This window comes from Tachyglossus aculeatus, chromosome 3 (genome assembly GCF_015852505.1).
Source record: "Tachyglossus aculeatus isolate mTacAcu1 chromosome 3, mTacAcu1.pri, whole genome shotgun sequence".
In the NCBI taxonomy this organism is placed as follows: domain Eukaryota; kingdom Metazoa; phylum Chordata; class Mammalia; order Monotremata; family Tachyglossidae; genus Tachyglossus; species Tachyglossus aculeatus.
This window is the reverse complement of record NC_052068.1, coordinates 46,315,618-46,332,595: the sequence shown is the minus strand read 5'-3', so window position 1 is coordinate 46,332,595 and position 16,978 is coordinate 46,315,618. Positions and strand designations below refer to the sequence as shown.

At 39.8% G+C, this 16,978-nt stretch overlaps 1 protein-coding gene across 1 annotated transcript in view; it reads right to left on the bottom strand.

The window, feature by feature from the left end:
- The window catches only part of CTNNA3 (catenin alpha 3), a 1,398,597-nt gene that overhangs the window by 1,080,629 nt on the left and 300,990 nt on the right, over positions 1-16,978 (bottom strand). Inside the window, exon 7 of the mRNA XM_038743931.1 lies at positions 12,026-12,229. Within this exon, the coding sequence (XP_038599859.1) occupies positions 12,026-12,229 (204 nt within the window). The remainder of the gene's footprint in view (positions 1-12,025; positions 12,230-16,978) is intronic.

Genomic DNA, 16,978 nt, shown 5'->3' with positions numbered 1-16,978 from the left:
AACACAACACAATTCCCTGAGTTTCAGCTTTTGTCTGAAGCCAAATTACAAATTCACAGCCTCACCACAACCACAAAGAGCACTATGCAATTCTAAAATGGAAGAGTGAGGAAAAAACAGGACTGAAAACCTTCTAATGAACAAATTTCATGAACTGTTCTTATTTTTAACATCGCACAAGTATGGTAACACCTTGTTCTCTACAGAGACTTTATTTTACGTCACTGCTGGCTGTTATAACTGTAAAAGACAGACTTTTCCATCTCCTTCTCTGGTATGAGAAGACCATTTTCCTCAAAACCCAAAGCAACAGACCAAAATCTGAGCTGCAATACGAGCAGAAAAAGATTTGGCTGAATCGCAGTAAGTAATGTCTCACGCTACAGAAAGGCATAATAGCTTTTAAAAAAGCAATTTGTCTCAAGATAAATGTCTTACTGATCTGGCCATTTATTTCAACCACTAAATGTAACAAAAAACTAACCTGGGATAGACAAAGAAATATGTTATGGTTTTCACTAGCCTTAAACAAATAAAAAAAATCATAAAGAAAGCAAGGCTTGAATTGATATTTTGCATAAAGGTGACCAGATGTCTCAGTCTGGAAGATTCTGTCCCATGTTGCAAAAATCCTAGTGCTGGATCCAAAATCTCTCTTTAAGCTATCAAGGTAGAGACAGAGGAACAGAACCCTTGATGATCGGGGTGATGGTGGAAATTTACACTTCTTTCATTAGCTCTCTGTGGGCAACGGGTCGATCGACCACCTCTCCCAAGCATTTATTATAATGCCTTGCACACAGTGATTAAATAAATATCATTGATTAAGAATACTGCATGAGTCCTCAGTTATTGTATTTGACCTGGAGCTCCCTCCCCTTTCATTATCAACAGACTACCACTCTCCCCATCTTCAAAGCCCAGCTGAAATTGTATGCATTCAATCGTATTTATTGAGCGCTTAGTGTGCAGAGCACTGTACTAAGCGCTTGTATCTCCTCCAAAGAGCCTTCCCTGACTAAGCTCTTATTTCCCCACCCTATCTACCCTTCCTTATGTGTCACCTATGCATTTGGGATCATACCCCTTTAGCATTTTGATTCTCACCCCACCCCTAGCCCCATAGCATTTAAGTACATATCCTCATATTCTGCCACTTCCCCTATCTCTAAGCTCCTTGAGAACAGGGATCATATCTTCCAAATCTATTGTATTATACTCTCCCAAGCTTTGAACACAATAAGTGTTGTCTACCAGGGAACTTGGCATGACTGACTACATATCGTGCATACCAACAGTAACCCTTTATTTTGTGCAGACCGAAAGCACTCCAGTGTGTGTAAAGTAACATTAACCAAAGTGGCTCCTCTCTGTCTGGAATGTCCCCATCCTGTGTTGACCATTATCTCCCGATAGCATCTGGCAAACAGGGATTTTAACATTAACCATGTCATAAACCATGACAAACAAATGGTTGTACTTTAACTTGGGATTTAGGAATGCCACCGGCACTTACACAGGAATCCTTTGTGTAACTCAGATTTGAAACCAAATAAAAGAGGAAGAGGCGGCTGGGATGGGGCTGCTTGCCACTCATACCTCTCTTGGGAGGTGAACGGGCAGATAGCCACTTTCCTTCTTTACTGCTCTCTCTGAACTCATGTCTCTGAGTCGTTTTCCTATCTGCGTCACCACCTTGGGTTCTCGAACCCTGAGGCCAATTTACACTGATTAACCTATTTTGCATCATACTTTTCGATAACAGTAAGCAATCAATTAATACCAATGATTGAAAGAGGTGTCTGGTCACTCTTACACATTTTCTCTTTGACTATCTGTCCCCTTCTATCCTCCTAGTCTTCCTCTCCATCTCCATCTCTCCTCTTTCTGTTACTTTCTTTCTCATCCCTATTTACCTTGTATGTGTTTTTCTCTCTCCCTCTATGCATATGTATTTCTGGTTCTATCATTTTGCCTTTCAATCTTTTCAATTCCACCCCATCTCATTTGAAGCTTGTAAAAATCTTTTTTTTTTAACCTAATGCTGTTGGAAGAATCTCATTTAATCTTAAACATCAAAAAATAAACCCAAATTTAGTAAACCCAGATTCCAATATGCATTTGCATTAATGCAACCATCCTTCCCATCTCACAAGCCCGCAACCTTCTCTCATCCTTGACTCTGCTCTCTCATACAACCCACATATCCAATCCATCACCAAAGCCTGCCGGTCTCACCTTCACAACATCACCAAGATCCACCCTTTCCTTTCCATCCAAACCGCTCTCACATTAGTACAATCACTCATCCTATCCTTTCATTCATTCATTCAATCGTATGTATTGAGCACTTACTGTGTGCAGAGCACTGTACCAAGTGCTTGGGAAGTACAAGTTGGCAACATATAGAGATGGTCCCTACCCAACATTGGGCTCTCAGTCTAGAAGCTGGATTACTGCATCAGCCTCCTTTCTCACCGCCAAAGCTCCAGTCTCTCCCCACTTCAGTCCATATTTCACTCTGCTGCCCGGATTATCATTCTACAGAAACGTTCTGGGCATGTCACCCCCCTCCTCAAAAACCTCCAGTTGTGCTTGTCAACCTCCAAATCAAACAAAAACTCTTCACTATTAGCTTCAAAGCTTTCCATCACTTTGCACCTTCTTACCTCACCTCCCTTCTACATCCCAGCTGGAATATTCTGCTCCTCTGGTGCTAACCTTCTTACTGTGCCTTGACCCGCTGTCGACCCCTGCCCCCATGAGCTACCTCTGGCCTGGAACGTCCTCCCTCCTCAAATCCGCCAAACAATCACACTTCCCCACTTCAAAGCCCTATTGAAGGCTCTTTTCCTCCAAGAGGCCTTCCCAAACTAAGCCCCCCTTTTCCTTAGCTCCCCTCCCCTCCATGTCACCCTGACTTGCTCCCTTTGCTCTCCCACCTCTCCCTGCCCCACAGCATTTGGGTATATATATGCACATCTATAATTCTATTTATATTGATGCCTGCTCACTTGTTTTGATGTGTATATATTTATAATTCTATTTATTCATATTGATGCCTGTTTACTTGTTTTGATGTCTGTCTCCCCCCTTCTAGGTGCGGGCAAGGACTATCTCTCTTTATTGCTGAATTGTGCTTTCCAAGCACTTAGTACAGAGCTCTGCATACAATAAGTGCTCAATAGATACAATTGAATGAATGAATGTATAATACTTCAGTACAGGACATAAAATCTGCAAATCTAAAATTCACAAACATCTAAAGTCCACAGACCATATTAGAGAAAATATTTGCCTTTGGAACAGATTTCGGGGAAAATTTTCCCCTTGGGTGGCTACACAGAGTGTTCAGTCTCTAGGACAGCTGACTCTGATGTCTTAAAAGTGGTCCCCCATTCCCTGCCTTTTCCCCCTCTTTCTTGCTGAGCATCTTGTTGCTTGTTCCCTTCCTCAGACCTACTGTTGGTAAAGACCACTCTTATGGGAATCAGGAGATCTGGGTTCTAGTTCTGGGTCTGCATCATGAGAACAGGCTATCAAGGTTGAAAAGTTCAGACCAAAGAACAACCTAGGCTATCGTGTGAGAAAGCCAGATTGAATGTCGGACCATTTGAATTACGGCCTGTCTTTGAATGAGAGTGCGTGTACTTGAAACACCCAAAGGTCCTATAAGAGCTTGGCAAGGGAACTGCAGAGAAGAAAAAGGTAAACTATATTTCCCAAAGGCAAACAGGCTAACCTTACCATTTTGTAGCTGTAAGGGATGGTCCTGTATGGAGCCACAACCCTTGACTTTTTTGTTAGGAGTGGACAAAAATATCCCTCACTCTCTAGCTCTCCTGGTACTGGTGGAGTGAGCAGGGTTTCCCTTTGTGGAGTGGGCCTTCTATGGGTAAGAAGTTCATAACCCCCTAATTAGGTTAATGGGATTAATCAGCTATTTTGAAGGTTTCTGGAGTAAATTTCAGTTTGTATTTTAAAACTCTGCCTTAGAATTCATTTTCTTGCATTCTTTTTTCATTATACCTCCAATTAAAACATTTGGGAGCAAATTTAGGTAATAGTTCTTCAAAGTACTTAGGCAGTGTTCCCTTTCAGAGTCTGGTGACATTCCACATCTCCTTTATTCCTTTTGAATGGCTGGTTTGATGAAGGGTTTCTAAGGCTTCTCATTCTAGATATCCTCTGGGAATCACAAAGAAATTCTGAAAATTAGCTGGCTAGCATGGCAGCACAGTCTGAAGCAACTACCAAGGCAACAGTAGTGTGGCACGGCATCGGCACTATGCTGTAGTAATTTTGGACGTAAATGGGTCTTGCAATTTAAAAATCTTTTCATTCACTTCACAGGGTGCTGCATGCCTGCCCAACTACTAGCTCATGGCATCCATGCCCCAGAGAGAACATGGCTTTTAGGGACAAGAGAGTATAGTGGTGCTGTGCTACTTCCTAGCACCAGTCAATTTCTTTGTACTAATTATCAGCCCTTGAGTCTCAGGACAGAGGCCCATCCATCATTCTCAATGGAAACCTCCAACAGCATAAGTACTTACATATTCTATATATCTGTCTTGAGTCTAGATAGTGACATTGGTTGTTGTTAAGTGGCTATGACAGTCAATCTACACATACTGAATTACCAATAGGTGATAGCTAGTCATTGCAGGAGATATAAAAAAAGTTACAGTGTGTTTAGCTAGATAATATGAAAGTAAAAAAAAAGGCCTCAAATCCACTGATTGCTTGCTTCCAAAGATCACACATTTTCTTTTCCTTATTGTATATGCTTCAGGGATAATAACAATGATGATGGTATTTATTAAGTGCTTACTATGTGCAAAGCACTGTTCTAAGCTCTGGGAAGGTTACAAGGTGATCAGGTTGTCCCATGGGGGGCTCACAGTCTAAATCCCCATTTTACCGATGAGGGAACTGAGGCCCAGAGAAGTTAAGTGAAAAGGGATATTTTGGTGGTCACGTAACATTTTCCCTCTTTTGCAGAGTTGTAAAGCATTTTATTAAAACGTCTCATTTTTAAGTCTCACAGATGATTTGTCTCTCAGTTTGATGAATCAGAAGAGAAGGCTGCATATTTATTTCAATTGCTTCACTAAATCAAATGATCAAATAGATCCTTACTAAAACACTTAAGTACAAGAATGCTTAAAAATTTGTTAGTCACATATAATTGAATACTTGATTGCTAGATTTCAAATTGATTTTAGCACAAAAAAGTATAATTATATTTAAAATAATAAGCATTCTAAAAAGTTTATCACACATTAAGCTAAGGTATTTTAAAACACTTTAAAAAATTATGACTTTTGACTAGGCAGAAACTTGAAAGAGAAGCAGTTGCAATCTGGTGTCAAGTTCCAATATTTACCTTGTCTCATATAAATTAACATTATAAACACTCGAGAGATTAACCATATTGACACAGTGAATAAATACAATGCAAACACTATTAGCCTTAGGGATACTGCTGGCAATTACCTACCTTCTCTCTTCATGTAAATATTACATACTTTTTGGTGTAGAAGAACAAAGAAACCATTATTTCCTCCATATATTTCCTCAGTCTACAAAGATCATACTATTTCAATTCCAAAAGAAATGTTACTTGAGATTAAAAGATTCTCTGAAGAAAAACTGGATTTGAAAATTATGATGTCACTTTGGGAACACTGTTTCAATCTAAAATTTTCAGATTTGAGAAAACCCAGAGTTCAAAAGAAATATTTTCTAAATATTTGTGCATAAAGTATAATATTCTAAGAGTTTACCAGCATCAGCTAATGAGAAACTGGGCCAGTAGACAAAAGACAGATTCCATTAACTGTATACACTGCATCACAGGAAGATTTAGGATCAGCAATACAACTACTTTTTCATTTCAATAAACAAAAAATTCAAATAATGGGAGATACTCTCCATTCTGAGTCACTGCTAATCTTCTTTCTGTGTTTTTCATGTTTGGATACCAATATGTTATTTTACTCTTCTCTTAAATATTATATTGGCTTTTTCAAAGTAATTCCAGGGTTTCCCCCACCTGTTTTATCGTTCATTCATTCAATAACATTTATTAAGTGCTTTCCGGGTGCCAAGCACTATACTAAGCACTTGGGAGAATACAATATAACAATAAACTGACACATTCACTACCCACAACGAGTTTACAGCTTAGAGATGAGCTTACAGCCTAGAGTCTACAGTCTTCAGAAAACCTACCTAATGTAATTCTCAGTGCCCTCTTAGAAAACTCCAGAAAAGTCATCAGACTCACATTACTGGTTGGTGGTCATTTCAGGATAACTGTAAAGGGGACATTTGGGGGCTCATTTCTTTCATTCATTCATTCAATCGTATTTATTGAGTGCTTACTGTGTGCAGAACACTGTACTAGGCACTTGGAAAGTACAATTCATAGCACCACCAGAGCATAAGATCAAGTTAGACCACCTAATTCTGACAGCTTTGATCTTGAGGAGAGCAATAACTCTTGGGAATAATTTTTTGCTTTTTGCACATCATCCAACATCAGAGGACATGGAATAAAATATTTGCAGCAAACAAATCTTCTTCTCATATTATGGCAATGTGGGTTCAGGGCCCACGTTGGAAAGTCACCCTCCCATCCCTTTGGGAGGAGCTGCTCTAGCATTGAAGGTCATTCATTCAGTGGTATTTTTTGAGCACTTACTGTGTGCAGAGCACTGTACTAAGTGCTTGGAAAGTACAATTCGGCAACAGAGAGAGACAGTCCCTACCCAACAATGGGTCTCACAGTCAAGGTCCCTGTTCTGAGGGGCAAATCTCCATCTTGGGAAATAGGGCAGAAGAGATGAATCTTTAAATCCTTCTACCCTTAGACTGGAATTTCAGCCTATTTCTTAATTATTAAACATGTTCTGATTGGCAAACTAAAGTCTGACCAGTCTACTAGGGAAATCGCAGTGGACCAGTTCCTGGGGAGGATAGTAAGGAGAAAGAATGAGTTAGAGGATAGAATTATTAGACAATTGCATATTCTGAACAACTCAAGCCTGTATGGGGAAGTGTCCAAGTGGTGGGGAAAGGAGATCTTCCACTCCTCAAACATACCCTGGTCTTACCTTGTTCCCTGCTTTTATGCCTTCATATCGGTGATTTTCCTGCAAGTTATAGAGCCTGCCTGAATTGAACCAAATGCATCTCAAGTGAGTCATCAATCGGCAATAGTATGTGTGTATTCAGCTGGAATTCTTCAGGTACATTTTGTTGGGTTCAGCATCAAAGAGTATTTGAAGGTGCCAAGTCAGTCCCTCCCTGGTGCCATGTGAGAATCGATGGGGAGGGGAAGGGAAGGAGGCAAAATCTTCAGGAATTTTGACACAATTCAAATACCTCCATATTTTCATCATGGATAGGCAAACTTCAGTGCCAGAAGATTTTTTTTCTTAATCTGGACAACTGTATGTATTTGGAATGAAATAAAAATGTATTGTATTTGAACAGTAAACAGGTGTCAGTTGAATTGCTCCAGATCCCTCTGAAGCTGAGAGGATAATAGGAACACACAGGTCACTTGGCTGCGCAGGGGACCACTCTTGCGGACCAAAAGCTGGAGCTGCAGGAGCATGGGTTGACTTTTTCTCCATCCCTAACCTGAAGCAGCCCCAATGGAGTCGCCGGCCAAGAGTTGCAGCATGGCCTATTTGATAGAACGTGGGCTTGGAAATCAGCAGGTCCTGGGTTCTAATCCCAGCTCCACTTGTCTGCTGTGTGACCTTGGGCACGTCACTTAACTTCTCTGGGCCTCAGTTACCTCATCTGTAAAATGAGGATTAAAACTGTGAGTCCCATGTGGGACAACCTGATTACCCTGATTACTTGTCTGCTGTGTGACCTTGGGCAAATCACTTAACTTCTCTGGGCCTCAGTTACCTCATCTGTAAAATGGGGATTACGACTGTGAGCCCCACATGGGACAATTTGATGACCTTGTATCTACCCCAGTGCTTAGAATAGTGGTTGGTACATAGTAAGTGCTTAACAAATACCATCATTATTATTATGATTATTATCTACTCCAGACCTTAGTACAATATCTGGCACACAGGAAGCGCTTAACAAATACCATTTAAAAATAAAATAAGAGCCCTCTATCCCATTCCTGTCACTACAATAGCCTTATCAGCCAAGAAAAATGCAGAAACAAAGCTGAAAAGGCCTAGGTCCCCAGGACAGGCTCTAATCAATCAATCAATCATGTTTATTGAGCACTTACTGTGTGTAGAGCATTGTACTGAGCACTTGGGAGAGTACACTCCCAGAATTAGTAGATCCATTCTCTGCCCACAATGAGCTTACTGTCTAGAGGGAAACTAGCTAAGCCATCCTTTAGAGATTAATTCCCTTATCACTGGGGAAAGCCCTTCCCCAGGCAGGCTGGGAAAATAGATGGCCGGGAAGCCTCTCCAGCAGAATCAAGGATCTCATAAACATTTCTGAATCACTTTCCAAATGCTATGAGGCAACAGCAGATAAAAGCCACTAGAAAAGGAGCCCAAAGGACAAGTGGAGGGGATCGAGGATGGTGAGGGAAAAGCAATGAAGGGATAAAATAGTAAAGGCACCCACCAAATTACATATTTTGCATCAATTTCAGATCCTCAGTTGTGTGAATGGGAATTCCAGTGCCAAATTATTCATAAAAGAAATCTGCAATATATTCACAGAACACTAATTGAAGCTAAAATCTATAACTTTTAAAAAACATTTGGAAGAGAGATGGGACAGTAGTGTGGCTTAGAGGAAAGAGCACAGGCTTGGGAGTCAGAGGTTGTGGGTTCTAATTCCAGCTCTGCCATTTGTCAGCTGTGACACCTTGGGCAAGTCACTTAACTTCTCTGTGCCTCAGTTCCCTCATCTGTAAAATGGGGATTAAGACTGTGAGCCCTGCATGGGACAACCTTGATTACCTTGTAACCCCGCCACTGCTTAGGACAGTGCTTGGCACATTGTAGCACTTAAATACCAACATTATTACTATTATTATTATCAGTTGGAAATTCACTACTATCAACATTCCAGGGGCCAAAAGTGGAGGCAAGATACTCTATAGAATTGGAATACTCACTGTAAATTTAAAGATACATCTTTTCAATTGGTACCATATTTTAGGCAGATGCAGTAAAATCTTAAGATATTCCCATGTAAAGAATTTGTTGGTTCATTTATTCATTCATTCAATTGCATTTATTGAGTGCTTAATGTATGCAGAGCACTGTACTAAGCACTTGGGAGAGTTCAATATAACAATAAACACATTCCATGCCCACAGTGAGCTTACACTCTAGAAGAGCTTAACTTTCCCATTCCCACCAACAAAGGGGTTTTAAAGTAGAAGATTCTCTCAAAAGTGTCTGAAGAGAGTCTTGCTTTGTAGGATTTTTTGAATTCCTTTATACTAACTTCAGGGGAAAATTGAGACATGAAATATAGTTTTGAATTTAACCACCTTTTCTGACGTGATGTCTTCAAAAATAATGTAATGGACCAATTTGGCACAACTTTTTATAATTTAAGTTTTTACTCTCACTGTTACTTGCATATTAACGTATCTGCCTACCAGGAGTGTATTTCAGTAATGAAGCTGAAAATAAGCAAATACAATTGTACTTTATTTCAAAGGGTATTTTGCAAAATCATCCTCCAACCCTTCAAGGGACTCCATCAATGTTGAACATATCTCTCTTAAACACTCTTACTGAGCAATCACAGAAACAATGTTGAAATGAATTATTCCATCAAAAAGAAATCCTTACAGGACAAGCATTGGGAAAGATCAGAAATGGTCTAATCAACTGTCAAACTGAATTCAGTGGTAAAGGCAATTGAAACCAAATCACCACCTTAAACTTCAAACCTTCATTACCTAATCAAAGTATCATAAGATCTACTTGGAATCAATGTTCAACTGTTTCCCAGTTGAGAGTCAATCGGTGGAATTTGAACACTTACAATGTGTAGATCACTATACTAAGGACTTAGGAGAATACAGCACAACAGAATTAGCAGGCATGTTCACTGCCCACAAGGAGGTTACAGTCTAGAGGATGTGCTTACAGAAACCTAAAAAATAAATCAGACCATATTAGCTCCATGAGCACAAAGAAATATTGCAGTACGATACGTAGATGTCCTTAATATTCAAACTTTTTAAACCTGAAGCCAAATAAGATCATCCAAATGTCCCTAGACTTGGCTATCTACAAAACAAAGAATTTTAGTACCTTACAACCATGGATGGAAGAAAGTTACATGATAGTATTAAATTTCCAGTGGATTTTGCCTGATGAATTATCTAGAAAGACTTCTAGCTAAAAGTTGCATTCCTGATGAAAAAGATTTGCATTCTGCAGAAAGGAGGACATGATATTATGGATATGTTCACCAAACTAATAAAATATATCCAGGTGACCAAACAGATTTTATTAGTCCTAGACTGTGAGCCCATTGTTGGGTAGGGACTGTCTCTATAGGTTGCCGACTTGTATTTCCCAAGTGCTTAGTACAGTGATCGTCACACAGTAAGTGCTTGGTAAATACAATTGAATGAATGAATTTTATCTTACAAGAAGCTCTTGGTGAAGTGCCAAACTAGCTATTGTCACGAGCCCCTGGTTCATACCAACCAGGACCTTTCTGGACCGAGGGAGACTTGATGACACATAGTAGAAGTCAAACCACGCCTCTGCTCACCAATGTTACTGTGAAAAGTTTTTTACTTAGTTTTACCAATGTGCAAGGGAGTGACACATACACATGCTCACTCACTCACTCACTCCATCAAGGGTCCAATGCCACTCTGCTGGTCAGGGGAGCCTGTTGTGCTAATGCTTCTTCTTTCTGCTTCCAAATGCTGAGTGCTACTCTCCTGCTACTTTAATACTTGCTTCTCTGGCTGCTGCCACCAAGTGCTCCCTCTGTCTAAATACCCCCTCGAGATTCAAAGCAACTGCCTTTTATCTGGTTTAGGTGTCACAGCTGTGGCTCCATGAGGCAGTCATTAATTAGTCCAGGCCCGTAACTGGGTAGAACAGGAAGAGAAAGCCCCACCTCCCTCCATGCTCCACCCCCAACAGGCCAGCAATTCACCTGCCTCAGGTATAGCACATCAGTGCCTTTGCAAAGTCTCTTCCTTATTCGCGGGATCACAAACAGTCATTAAAAAGGCAGCTTGTTATGGGCTCACCACAGCTCTTCTAATTATGAAATGTGTTAAAAACCTGTCACGTGTGATGAAAGTTTTCAGAGAATGACTAGCCAGTGGGTAGTTCAATCAGTCACATATGTGGTTTGAACTAATTTTTAAAATCTTTAAGTTCATACCTGAAAGTTTGAGTTAATTCAAGTCATCCCCAAATATCTCCTGAACAAGCCAGTTTTAGGATGAGACTGCACAGGAAGACATTTTTAATGCTAAACTCCTTAGTTTGCATTTACTATGATGGCTTCTAAAATTTTTGTGAAACCAACTGTACAGTACAGTGCTCTGTACATAGTACGTGCTCCATAAATACCATTGATGATTTTAGGGAGCACTGTTATCTTCTTGTAAAAACCAGCATTCTGAGGGTCTATGAATCACAAATGCTCTATGTTCCATGTTATTACAGAATGTGCCAGAGTTAAGAAGAACCTGTTAGCTACCTAACTTGAAAATTACAGACAATTTTTCCTATAATTTGTATTTTCCTGCTGCTTTTTTGCATAGAACACTACAGAGGGATTAAGAAATACCCTCCCCCACCAACCCATGTCTATCTAGTTTCTATGAGACATGGCAACAGAAGAGATAGTTTCACCCTGCTCCTGGCATCAGTCAAGGTTAGAGTATTATTAGCTGAGATTTTTTTGTCTCTGGTAACACGGTTCCCCCATTAAAGGAAAACTGACTATGGTATTTTTCATTCGTTTTCCTCTAAGGGGAAATGGAGAAACCACATTTGGGAAACGATAACCAGTCACTTACGTTGTTCATGTATTCTGAAAGCAGATCCTGGAGAGCCTGGCGGATGGCATTGCACTCTGTGATGATGCGTTCCCGGTGACAATCCCGCGTGCAGGAAGAGTCTGCCAGCAGAGCTGCCCCACTAATAATTGCCTCCAAGCGCTTTTCTAATGAGGGCCTTATTTTCTCTTCACTTGCAGTGAGTGGATCCAAGATGATCAGATTCTAGAAAAATGTCACACAGAATCAATGGCAATTATTAAGCTTGATTTTGTGTCCATATTCAGAACTAAAAATTTTAAAAATTTCTTCAAAACCACAGTTTTGTTACATCTTTGTTTTGACATGATCATTTTCATCCTATACCTTCAATTTTTAGCCATTATTTTCAGATATCCCATAAAAGCAATGATGATAATAATAATAATAATAACTAAAACTGGTATTTGTTAAGTACTTATTATGTGCCAAGCACCATATTAAGTGTCAGAGGAGATGCAAGATAATCAGGTCAGATCAGTCCCTGTCCCATCTGGGGCTCACAGTCTAAGTATGAAGGGGGACAAGTACTGAATCTCCACTTTGTAGGTGAGGAACCTGAAGCACAAGAACAGTTAAGTGACTTGCCAAGGTTACACTGCAGGCAGGTAGCAAAGCTGGGATTAGAACCCAGATTCTCTGACTCCCAGAAGCCTACTCTTTCTAATGCTTTCAAATTATCCTCAAATCTGTAACATGAGGTATATCACTACCAAACTTTTTACAACAAAAAGTCCTTTATTAGACTGTTAAATATTGAAATTTGTTTTAAAAGTTATTATTTCAGCTACATTTTTCATGCAATCCATATAAGTAAACATTTATGGTTTTGTACCCATAGTGTAGACTATTCCAAATGTCAGCTGGGCACTTAATAAATACCATAATTATAAAATCAAATTTAATGAACGTACTTGTTTATAGATTGCCAGTCTTAAATGAGTTAGAGTAACCAAGATAATTTCAGATTCACAAAACTGAAAAGCAGCTATCCCTATTAACTAGCAGACTTTTCTAGGATATTTCAACAGTGACAATATGATATGGTCCTTTTAAAGTGCCTAAAATGTCAAACATTTCATTAAACATAGAGCAATGTGGTCTCTGAAAATGAATATTGTCTAGGAAGATTATCTTACAAGTATTTTTATAATTTTAGCTATGTTTCAAACTCGAACCATCAAATGTATTGAATCACAAAGGTTACATATCAAGATTCTAAAGAACAAAGAATAAACCTGTCAGGCACTCTGCAAAAGCATCACCACAACCCAACTGGAACAGCTACAAGTGAATAAACTACAAGTGAATAAACAGCTACAAGTGAATAATACTAAAGTGAATAAACATTCTTCTAAAGCCCATTGTTGGGTAGGGACCATCTCTATATGTTACCAACTTGTACTTCCCAAGTGCTTAGTACAGCGCTCTGCACACAGTAAGTGCTCAATAAATACAATTGAATGAATGAATGAATCAATCAAGACTATTTGTATGGCAAGGCTATCTCTCAATTAATCTACAGTATTTATTGAGCACTGTACTAAGTGCTTGGGAAACTACAATACCGCAGAGTTGGAAGACATGTTCCCTGTCTCCAGTGAGTTTACAATCTAGATACAGTCAAGCCTGGTATGTGACAGGGACTGTGCCTGATTTGATTATTTTCTATCTACCCCAACATTAGCACAATGTTTGACTGGTGGATGCAAATATTTTTTTTAAATGGTAACTGTTAAGCTCTGACTATGTGCTAGGCACTGTACCAAGTGCTGCGTAGATCCAAGGTAATCAGGTTGACATAGTCCCTGTCCCACATATGGGGCTAACAGTCTTAATCCCCATTAAACAGACCAGATAACAGGAACAGAGAAATGAAGTGACTTGCCCAAGGTCACAAAACAAACAAGTGGCGGAGCCGAGATCAGAATCCAGGTCCTTCTGACTCCCAGATTCTTACTCTATTCACTAAGCCATGCTGTTTCTCAATAATTCAGACATTAAAATACTATTTGCAGGAAATAAATGTATCACTCCAACTTGCTTCCCATCATAATTATGACAAAATGAAGGCCTTCCAAATGCTGTGGTGAAATATGCAGATCAAATTATGGAATATTTGCAAATGGTGGCAGGAATATTGACGTTAAAGTGATCCAGAGTTATAATGGTCATGAAAATAGTTATTCCGGGGTAGATACAAGCTCATCAGATTGGACACAGTCTTTGTCCCAACATGGAGCTCAAAGTTTAAGTAAGAGGGAGGAGGACTTAATCTCCATTTTACAGACGAGGAAACTCAGGCATAGAGAATTGAAATGACTTGCCCAAGGTCACTCAGAAGACACGCATCTTGTGGTGAAACATGCAAATTAAACTAACTAATATTTGTAAAGAGTAGTAGAATGCTAAAGGGAAGCAGCGTGGCTCAATGGAAAGAGCCCGGGCTTTGGAGTCAAAGGTCATGGGTTTGAATACCGGCTCTACCACATGTCAGCTGTGTGACCTTGGACAAGTCACTTAACTTCTCTGAGCCCCAGTTCCCTCATCTGTCAAATGGGGATTAAGGCTGTGAGCCCCACGTGGGACAACCTAATCACCTTGTATCCCCCCAGCGCTTAGAACAGTGCTTTGCACATAGTAAGTGCTTAACAAATGTTGTCATTATTATTATTATTATTATTAAAGCTCAGGTGATCCAGAGATATAATGGTCATGAAAATAAGGAACTATAATAATCACTAAAGTATATATCCCCCATCCTCACTCTCATGGCAGTGGAAGAGTTCAGATGGATGAGTTCCCCTCATCAAAAGCAAAGAAATAATTTTATCTTTTTGACAAGAGCACCACAATGATCATCTGACTATGCCTTCCACTGCTTAGGAGGAAGCATTCAAATATAATAATAATAATAATAATAACGTCATTTATTAAGCACTTACTATGTGCAAAGCACTGCTCTAAATGCTGGGAAGGTTACAAAGTGACCACGTTATCCTACGAGGGGCTCACAGTCCTAATCCCCATTTTACAGATGAGGTAACTGAGGTGCAGAGAAGTTAAGTGACTTGCCCAAAGTCACACAGCTGACAAGCGGTGGAGCCGGAATTTGAACCCATGACCTCTGACTCCAAAGCCCGGGCTCTTTCCACTGAGCTACGCTGCTTCTCAAATATGAAGACAAGGCCTGAGCTCCAACTTTTTAGGAGCTAATTTACATATTCAAAGCCATGAAAAATGCTAAACCACCAAATCTGATGGCACTTCTGCAGGAAACTACCAGCAAGGAGTAGCTGTACTCATAAGATATCTGACAAAGCTCTTTCTTGAGCTATGGTCCACCGAAGAAATGCACAGTTTCAAAAATGCCAACAGAATCACCACCTTCAGGAAATAAGGTGAGAAAGCTGACTGTGGAACTACTGGGGCATCGCTCTACTTTCTACTACTGGCAATATTTTCTCACAATTCCTTTTGTCAGGCTTCCAAAAATATGGTCAACCCAAGCATAATCACCCCCAAATCCTGTGGCTACACACCAAAATACAGCACAGTAGATTTATCCTTGCATCTGGACATACCCAGGAAAAGTGCAGGGAGGCACCACAACCTCTAATCTGTTTTCCTAGACCTTAGAAAAGCATTTGGCACTATCAGCAGTCCAGGGCTCACTCAAAAAAGTTAAACAAATATTTAAAGATGAGACTGATTTTACTAACCTATGTCACTAATGGAAGCATGGGTGATTAGGTTGAAGATGATGAAATAAAAGGGGAGAACATTTAAACCACCAAGAGAAAAAAGGTGGAAGCTTCAGGGACAGAAAAGTGATAGGCATGTAATTCCTTTAGTTCAATGCACATATCCTTAGGCAACTGCATTTGTTCCTGGAAAGACTGCTGAGTGCTTACCATTTTAAAAAGAGTAGTAACAAAAGTCCAAATACAAAAACCGGCAAATGCTTTGTTCTAGCTTTAATCTGAATCTACTCAATTTGAAATACAATTTAAATATCCACCCCCCCACCCACACACACACACCCTGTCCCTGTTTCTGCGACTTTATATTTGCTTCCTTGAAGATAGGAAGATGTTAGGTTTCATTGCCAAAATACCTGAGAGTTCACACAGAACAGGAACACTACATTTTCTAGAAGTTAATGTCTAAACTCAAAAGTATCATGGCCTTGCATGTTTAGAAAGAGGAAAATAAGAACCTCTCCAGAGAGAGTTGGAAGATTTTAATACTGAAGCAGATTTGAAAACAGCCCTATGAAGTGAGATCTATCAATCTCAGCTCTATCAATCAATCAGTTGTATTTATTAAGTGCTTACTGTGTGCACTGTACTAAGCTCTAGGGAGAGTACAATACAAGAAAGTTGGTAGACACATTCCCTGCCCACAACGAGCTTACAGTCTATAAAAAAGATCAAATCTCTGCTCTGAAGTAACCAGGGCTCATCTTTAAACAAGAGCCATCCTCGAGTAGTTCAGTAAAATGATCCTTAGTCTTCTTATATGCTCAAGGATGCTGCCGCTGGAATAATGAAAACTGTGTACAGAAATGGATGAATAGACTATGGTGTGTGTGGCAGGTGATATTTCCAGATTGAATAGCTACATGTTGTCTGGCTAGAAACCATTCTTGCTGAAACAACCAATAGTATTTATTTAGTGCTCATTGTGTAGAGCACTGTAGAGAAGCAGTATGGCTTAGTGGATAGAGCATGGGACCGGGAGTCAGAAGGTCCTGGGTTCTAATCCCGGGTCCACCACATATCTGTTGTGTGACCTTGGGAAAGTCACTTAACTTCTCTGGGCCTCAGTTACTTCATCTATAAAGTGGGGATTAAGAATGAGACTCCTTATGTGGGACAGGGACTGTGTCCAACCTGATTAACTTGTATCTACCCCACTCCTTAGAACAGTGTT